The sequence below is a fragment of the Macrobrachium rosenbergii genome, chromosome 44, assembly GCF_040412425.1.
Source record: "Macrobrachium rosenbergii isolate ZJJX-2024 chromosome 44, ASM4041242v1, whole genome shotgun sequence".
Lineage (NCBI taxonomy): Eukaryota > Metazoa > Arthropoda > Malacostraca > Decapoda > Palaemonidae > Macrobrachium > Macrobrachium rosenbergii.
The window spans coordinates 38,935,570-38,945,134 of NC_089784.1; the positions used below are offsets into that span (position 1 = coordinate 38,935,570).

Consider the following 9,565-nt stretch of genomic DNA (forward strand, 5'->3'; position numbering starts at 1 on the left):
ACCAAAAACATAGTTGATCATCATTTATCAAAAATGAAATAAATAATAATAATAATAATAATAATAATAATAATAATAATAATAATATATAAATTGCAAAGCAAATGCACCAAAAGAACTCAGCTGACCCATACGTAAAGAATAACGCATCTCAGACCAATCAATAATACAATTACATACATACAAATTTCCAAAAGAACTGTGTACAGTATAAAACATAATTTTTTTTATACTTATGACATCTAAACCCGAAACTAATATCTTAACCAGTACCATAATTTTTTTAAATTAAAAAATAATTCAAGAATATTGGATGACAAGGCATGAAGGCTTTTCAAAATAATTTATCAAAGGAATCATGCTACTGTACAGTGACTTAGTTTGAGAAGACCATTACAGCAGTTTCACCTTCCTTGCATTCTTTTTAGCAAAATCATTTATAAGTGAGCTGTAATCTACAGATCTGGCTAGTGTGTTCTCTATTGACAATAGTGCCAAATATGAGAAGTGCTCTTGACCCATGGTTGCTCTTTTGAAAGATTTTATATTGGACAGTTTATTGAAACTGCGTTCAGCCTCAGCAACTGTGACAGGCAATGTACAGAATATACGAAGTGCTATGCAAACTTCACTAAAGATTGGTTAAAGTCTCTTACCGTATGTTTCATTCAGTAGGTCAAGAGGAGCTAGTTCTTTCTCTGAGTGGAAAGTAGACCTAAATATTGTCTTCAAATGCAGCATTTCACTAACAAAATTACAAGACAGATCTAAAGAGTACTTCTGAGCCAGGCATTCTGAGACATCTTCAAGTTCAGCTTCGTTCAGAGAAACATACATAAGAATTGCCTTGAAAGTGTCACATATGCCCTTGACTGCCTTAAATCTCTGCTCCAGGTCAGTGACAATATAATCTAAAGTGTAAGAGAAAACATTAATCCTGAAATCTGATTTCTTTTCTGATTCTTTAGTTGACTTTACACCTTCATCCAGTACTTCATCATGAAATCTTTTAAATTTTTTCACTCTCTTCACTGGAAACTTTGATTCTGTTTATTCTCTTAAAAGAAAAGTTAAATCAAATAAGCTGCTGTCATGGGATCCCCAGAGTGCCGGGCCAGGAAAGTAGTGCCCTTTCCCCCTCCTCCTCCTATGCTTGGGCCTTGTACAGTGTGTGTGTATATACAGTATATATATATATATATATATATATATATATATATATATATATATTATAATAACTTTTGTACATGATTCATTTATCACACATTACCACAGGTGAAAAATAAGAGACGGGGTGTGGGTCCTGACCGGTTTCGACTTTATTTCCAAGCCAGCCAAGCCCATGGCTTGAAATAAAATCGAAACCGGTCAGGACCTACACCCTGTCTCTTATTTTTCACCTGTGGTAATGTGTGATATATATATATATATATATATATATATATATATATATATATATATATATATATATAGATATATATATATCTATCCATTTATATATATATATATATATATATATATATATATATATATATATATATATATATTGTATCACACATATATATATATATATATATATATATATATATATATATATATATATATATATATATATATATATATATATATTGTACACATATATATATATATATATATATAAATATAATATATATATATAATATATAATATATATACATATACATATATAATATATATATATATATATATATATATATATATATATATATATATATATATATATATATATATATATATATATATATATATATATATATATATATATACATATACACACACAAACGTGTTCATTTATAAGCTCAAATATCACACAAGATACACATGATATTAATATCAGAGATTATCAGAGCGATTTCAAGATTATTCAAGTATTGTCAGGGTGCAAATTTGTATCCTGATGATGCGTGAGTAAAGGTGAAAGCGCTTCGTACTGAACAACTGCCTGTTTATTTTATCTATGGGATTATGTGTTTATACAATTAATTTCAAAGTAATTTTTATCCTTCCGTTCCAATTTCATTCCATAAGACTAATTCCTTATAGTTACCATGCACGAAGGGATGTCATTTCACATATTAATAAAGTATACCATTTAAAAGGCACAATAGAAACGTTTTCTATTTTCGTCATTCGTAAGAAAACGACTTTATGCGTGAATGTTAACGGAGTCTAATTTTGATAGCGGCAGCTTTGTCAAGCTCCCGTGTAAAACTCTTTTTTTATGAATGATGGATATATTAATGTTTGATGTGATGAATGTGTAATTCTAACGTGGCAAAGAAAAAAAATCACGAAAATGCATGTTAATCACGCCTTCGCCAAAGAATTCAATAAAATCAGAGGTGGAAAATTATGTTATCGAGGAATATTTGAGTTGAATACGTAAAAGCGTGACCGAAATTTTAAACTGCTGATGATTAAATATACTTCAGCATAAGAGGCACTCTTTGCCATAAATATTTACGGCAGTCACATTATGAAGCATAATAAGGGTCACTGATGTGAAAGCATCATTTACCTACTAACATTCTTTTATTAGGAAAAATCCAAGAAATAACTGTAATATCTGTCGTGAAAAAATTGGATCCGTTTTTTCTCCACAATCCTTCACAACGTTCAGGATAAGCGAGGGGGAGTGGTAAGCAAGCGGCTGAGTTCGTGGTTCACCTTTTTCTGTAAATATGTTTGATTATTATTTGTGTCCGGCGAACTGCCTGTGTTGTCTGTGTCGTAAGAGAGGATCTTTTTTAAGTAATTCAAATACCTTCTGTAGTAAAATAACCTAAGTATAAATTCTGAAAGGGAACCGAGGTGACGACAAGGCATGCAGAAGGGGCGACATGTGTCTTTCTCGAGGGCATACCATTGAGGTAAGCTAAGCACTCTCCAAGTCGTCACCTCCCCAGCCAAATTGTTCGTTTTAAAGTCAAAGTCTGATGCCTTTAGTATGCTAAATTAATCCCGTCACACTTTTGCCATCCGGGGCTTGATATAGTTAATGTTCATTTAAGTGCAGCCTGATTGTTCGGAAATAAGTTTTGTGCAAAATTGAGCTTTTAGAGGCATGTTTTTTCGAGTTTTATGGGGTTTTGTATAGCTTCCAGCATTGTGTCTTGTACCCGACCGCGTGGTCCTTGTGTGTTAATGTAAGTTGAATTTAATTAGCCTAATTTTTAAAAATAAGATTGTAAAACCCTGCCTGATCTAGATGGACCTTTGCTTCAATGTTTGCTGGTAGTGCCCTTCAGGCCTGGCCATCCCAGTCCCATACCATCAGGAACTTAGAACCTTTCCAGTCACGGGGGAAAATTCGCGGCGACATTTGGTCCTTCGAACTGGATGGTCAGTATTAGTGACCATCAGGAACGTCCAACAAGTGATGGTTTTTCGAGTTGGCTGAGGAAGTGGCGAGAGTGACAAGGGCGTAATAGAAGTTCAAAGTGTAGCGATCATTGTTTTTTCGCAACGCAGAATTTAGATGTGAATTGAAGCACCATGGCTGTTGCAAGTAACTTGCAGGCCAGTTCACTGGTTGCTTTACTGATAGATGTGGTGGCAGAGGCTCATCGTGAACTGTTGGAGACACGCGCTTGTACGGCGATGTACCAAAATCTGATTGATTGCATTAAAGCCGATGAGCAAATGTTGAGAAACTTCTATTTGGCTAGTACAGTAAAGTTGGAATCAAGCTCTGAACTGTCATTTCATCAAGCGCTCAATGGAGCAAATAATGTATTTGCCCTTCCCTTTACCAGAACTGAATTTCTTGCTAGCGTATCGCAGCAACGGACTAGATTGCCAAAGTTGAAAGAACTTCCTTTACCTGTGTTTAATGGTGAGATTAGTGAATACGCTACCTTTAGAGAACTCTGATGTTCATGTTAAGAGACGTACTCATTTAGATAACGTAACTAAGTTTACATATTTGCTTGGTGCCCTCGAGAAAGAATCACTTAGAGTAGCCAAGGCTTTAAGTGTAACGGCTGCTAACTACGACGTTGCATTAGGGTTGTTGGAACGTTACTATGGTAATCAGCAGCAAACGTTAGTTGTTTTGCATCGGTGACTCGCTAATATCTTTGTTCCCAAATTCAACCGCGTAGATTTTAAAAATTTCCGCATCGAGTTGACAGTGTTGTTAAGGAAATTAAACGCTTGAGTACAGTAGATGTGGGGCAGGGAATGGTCATGAGTTTGATTAATCAGAAGCTCTCTCAAGGCGATGTATATCGTAACGTTGTGGATTGCTTGAGAAAGTGTGATTACACTTTAGATGAATTTTTTGAGGCACTTGATTTCCTCATTTGGAGTTTGGAGGGCGATGCGTTGCAAAAGGGAGAGGACGAGTCTGTAAGACCTAAGACAGTTGCATTTCAAACCCCTCGTACTAGAACGTGTCCATTTTGCCAAGGTGAGCATTTGGCCAACGATTGTAACAATCACACCACTGTTGAAGACCGAAGGCGACAATTAATGTATTTCCGTAGGTGCTTTAAATGTTTAGGCAAGGGCCATGGTAGCATTCAATGTAACAAACCGAATTGTGAATTGTGTAATGGTAGACATCATAACTTAATTTGCAGTAATAATGCCTTCAAGCCTCAGTCAAATGCGCCTACCAGGTACTTCAACAAAGTAAATGTTCAGAGTCAGTCATTAAGTCACGTCACTTCTAAGCCTGTAAAGGGCCAAAGTAGAGGTAGAAATCCCTAGGGTTCTAACATAAGTGCTAACAAAGTAGAGTAAATGGGAAGAAAAAGTGATGAAAACCTGTGTGAACGCAAAGTCAGTAAATGCGTCTGTCTCGGACCTACCGTCAACGCTGTTACCAACCGTGTCGGCCATCTTGTGTGCCCAGGGCCGACAGGCTCCAACCAGAGTGTTTTTAGACACCGGGAGCAAATGTAGTTTTGTTTCTAGTTGGCTAGCCCAGAAATTAAAGTTGCCAGTAATAAAGACAGTCTCCCTTAGTACTGCACCATTTGGTTCTAATGTTATGGATGGTGAATATGGTTTGGTTTCTTGTAAAGTTCAGATGGGCACTTAAGGGAGTTGACATGACTGCCGTGAAAGCCTTACATGTCTGCCGAACAGTAGGACTGAGCCACGATGTCAATGAATGGTGGCGACTTGATACGACTGGTATCAGTCCCAAAGAGCAATTTACCATCTCTGAGAATGTAGCCATTAAGAAAGTAAAGGACAGAGTTAGTACGAACTGATTAAGGTTATCGAGTAAGTCTCCCCTTTCGCGATGAACAACGTCCGAGTGTCAATTACCGTAATGCCATTGCAGAATTAAATGCTTTAGAAATGAGATTTGATCGAGATCCTAGTTACCGAACCGCTTACGAGCAAGTCCTTCAGATTCATCTCGAAGCTGGGTTCATAGAGGAAGTCCCCAACTCGAGAATAGAAGGCTACTACATACCTCATTTTGGAGTTAAGAAAGAGAGCTCTACTAACCCCCCTTACAACTGTGTTTAATGCCTCCTCCAAGTCGAAGGGAGGAACTCCTTGAATGATTGCTTGTATCCAGGTCCCAGTTTAGTGTAGTTGTTATACGACCTTTTGTTGAAAGTTTAGAGTAAATCCTTATGCACTAACCGCTGACATATCTAAAGTCTTCCATTGAGTCTTCCTTGATCCACAGGACACCAAGTATGCTCAATTCCTGTGGTACAAGGCACCATCACAAGCGGCTAACTTTGCTTTCAGGGTCATGGTATTTGGAATTACAACCAGTCCTTTTCTCCTTCAACAAGTCCTTCAGACTCATTTTAGGGTAGCCGGGAAGGCAGAGTTGATAAAATCGTTTTATGTTGACAATTATATTGCCACCTATGCTACTGAGGGAGCAATGTGGGATAATTGTTTAACTGTTAAACAGCTTTTAGATGAAGCTAACACGCCATTGAGAGGGTGGGCGAGTAATAGATCAATGAGTAGGAATTAAAGAGCCTACTGAGATTTCTGTGTTAGGAATGTTATGGGATAGGAGTAGTGATCAGATGTGCTTGAAATCCTTCAAAGGGGTGAGAGAATTGCCTAGTAACTGGGTTCCCACGAAATGTAGTGTCAAATTTTGATCTGTTAGGGTTGGTCAGCCCAACATTTGTTAGAGGAAAGTTGTTTTTACAGAAACTATGGGAAGAAGGTATAGGATGGGATGATGTTCTCAACACACAAAAATGGACGGAGCCTATGATAATCTTAGAAGAGTTTGTCAATGTGCATAAGTTGAAATTTAAAAGAGGAATTTTGACAGGCAAATCAGAAATTCATGTCTTTACTGATGCCTCAAGTAAGGCATACAGGGGGGGCAGCCTATGTCAGGGGAAGTAAGGGAGGAACTAACCTGTTGACTAGCAAAATGAGAGTAACCCCTAGGAAACAACAACATTTGACCATACCTAATTTAGAGTTATTAGCCTTGTTATTAGGAATTAAGTCAGGTAGAAGTTTGAAGAATTTGTTAAAAGTCAGAACAGTTGTAATTTGGACCGACAGTAAGGTCGCTATAGCCTGGGTAAATAGCAAAGAGGAGAACAGGAATGTGTTTATAGCTAATAGGGTAGGAGAAGCCAACTTTCTTTTGCAGGAGTGTGGGATGATTCTGAAGCATGTGCTGACCAAAAGTAATCCAGCATATCTTCTGGCCTGAGGGACCAGTATGAGAGAGCTAACAGACAGCCAGTTGTGGCACCGAGGACCCCAGTTTCTTCATGTTGAAGGTCCTGCCGAGGTTGTACAGAGGTTGGAGAGGATTTGCAGTGATAAGAAATGAGTGTTATTGGTGTTGTTACTTCGTGCTGCTGAAATGTGATGCACAAGCGTGTTGGAATTGTATGAAATGTGTACATCCCTTTGTGCAACACGAATTAGGTGTCATTGTGTCTTGTGAGAGTGATTACTCTCATTTGATTGTTGTAAGTCTGTCGCAAGCTGCCTTTCAACTGTAGCACTGCAATTGAGTGCAGGCCGCACTCCAATCTTCGAGCCTCACCTGCCTAACCTTCCAATTGCTGTCCGTTCGGCTAGAAATTCTGGTGTGGAGTATGTCATGAAGAAAACTGGATCCATTTTTTCTCGACAATTCTTGGCAATGTTCAGGATAAGCGAGGGGGAGTGGTAAGCAGGCGGCTGAGTTCGTGGTTCATCAGGTCGAGGGTGCGTTGGACTCTCTCTGGGAAGGGCATGGAGTATGTGTCGATGAGTTTATCTTGCAGGTCTCTGTACTTGACTTTGCCCAGCTGCAAGTTCAACCATGGGGTGATTTTGTTGAAGACCTCCTCCGGCAGCATTGTCATGGTGACGTCCGCCTTGGTCTCATCGTCTGTAATTTGAGCTGCTCGGAAATGAACGTCTGCCCACAGAAACCAGGATGCGGTGTTTTGTTGTGAGAATGGAGGGAGTTTTATTGCCTGGATTACTGCTGCCCTTGAAGGCGAGAGGGGGATGCAGAGGATCTGTGTGTCCTTGGAACAACTTTCTACCTCAGTTTCTGTCATTTTGCCTCACACCAAAACGCGAAATAAGTGCCGTGTTTAGTCCGTTAATGGTGTTTGGGGCTTGTCAGAAGTCGAAACTATACCCCGTGTGGTTCTGTTAATGACTTCTGAATACGGTCAACGTGAATTGTAAATGGCAGGTCCAGACTGTTCGAGAACATCAGAGCTCACCTGAAGGAGGTACGCCATAATTAGTCCGTTAGTGGCGTTTTTCCTGGGTGTTCTCAATCACATATTAGTTGAGGAAGGAGCTTTGTATTATATAATTATTCAAATGAGTAGTCCTGACTGCCAATGCTGTATCAAACTTGTCTATAGCTACCTAAGCCATTTAGACTTTGTCGCAAACGTGTGGTTCCATTTAAAGGTTCTCTGAAGGTAAAGCAGCCATAGTGAGTCCGTTAATGGCGAAGCCAAAACCGCTGTTTACCTTGGGTCACCAGTTGTGAGGTCAAAGAGACAGAAATGGGTATGTACTTTTTGTACTTTACTGATTTGTTTACCTTGGCACAATATTAAAATTGAGCAGCATGCGGATGGAAACATAACAGGAGTGCCTGACCTGCACACAAAATGAGCGAACTGTAACTGCAATTTGTTTTTGTTAAAAAAGTGGTGCGTGTGCCGACAATTAAAATTGGCAAAGATATTGCAAATAGCAATATTAAGATAACAGACAAAAAACCCATAATGTTTACATACAACAACCAAACAAAATGTTTTGTTTGAACTAAAACATATATTTGATTTCAGATTCTTCAGTGAAAAACAAAGGCCAGGAAATTCTACCTCATATGAATATATACGCCATGAGATTCTTGCTGTGCGGTTGATAAATGTATTCGATACATGATCATAATTGATGAGAAATGAGTAAAACCAGCAGCCCTTGTCTGACATCTTTACAATCTGAATACAAAGAAAATCACCGATGAGACAGATGCTTTTAATGAGGCAGAAGGTTTTCTGGCTTTGGATGTGGGAGGTATTGGCCAACGCTCCGTAACTTTCAGTTTAAGAAATGCCAGACTTGGGATGACCTGAAAGTAGAACCGTGTGGGGCAGATGAATGTGTAAGAGACCAGACCCATCGCACCGATGGCGGTCTCCTTCGAGAATTCGTTAACTGCCATCAAAACAAAATATGAAACTCTTATCTCAGTCGAAATGCTTTGAGTTCAAAGACTGAGTTGCGTCATATCTTCGGAGGGACCCAGACAAAGAGAAAAACAAAAGCATCCCATTTTCTCTCACTCAAGGAATGCAACTTCTACCATACAATATTTCCATCTGTTTCTATTGTTGTCTCGATTTATGTACAATCACCACTACTTGCATTGCCATGCAAGCATTCTAATCATGTACTCATAATGTTCCACCGAATCTTCTGTATCAAACCGTTTGTGAAGACGTCAAACGTCTCGCCATTTCACATATATTATGCTACTGCATTGTATTCATTAATCTGTCTCGAATCTCATGCAATTGGCCATATGTAGAATTTCCTGGCCTTTCCACTGATATATGTTTCATCACTGTACGTTTATTATGTCTCTCACAATCGCCATCTGTTTGTCTGCCAACAAACACAGATGTCCAAAACATTACCTCTGTTTTGCTCTGTCTGTGTGTAGTGTAGACGCTACTTTGCGGCTCGCACAGGCCAATAACATCTTCAAAGATTCTGTACATTCAGTCAGTAAGGAACCACCAATAAACCAGTCAACATCCAGCCAGTATGTCACTCAATCCTGTCCTTACACTGGTGACCCTGGAGTGACACGAAGGAGCCGATGGCAGACGGCCAACTCATGATGACGACCCATGTGCCAAAAGACCCTTCGCCACCTCCCCACTTCCCGCCGTTCCCGAGCTCTCAGTAGACATCCGACCCTCCGAGATGACCCACCCCACCACTGGAGCCCTGGATGCCTCCTCCAGGAAGTCTGAAGCCGCCCCCGAACTCGTACCGGACGAGCTGACCAACAAAGGACCAGCCGACGTCATCCTTCAGT

The 9,565-nt window shown here is 39.2% G+C and overlaps 1 protein-coding gene across 1 annotated transcript; it reads right to left on the reverse strand.

Annotated features, from left to right (window-relative positions):
• Positions 1-393: 393 nt before the first annotated feature.
• On the reverse strand, positions 394-4,884 carry LOC136829598 (uncharacterized). Its single transcript, XM_067088445.1, has 3 exons — positions 4,854-4,884; positions 657-1,046; positions 394-584 (listed from the first exon to the last, which is right to left on the reverse strand). Exons 1-3 carry the CDS (start codon positions 4,882-4,884, stop codon positions 394-396), a joined length of 612 nt encoding a protein of 203 aa, XP_066944546.1.
• Positions 4,885-9,565: the final 4,681 nt, after the last annotated feature.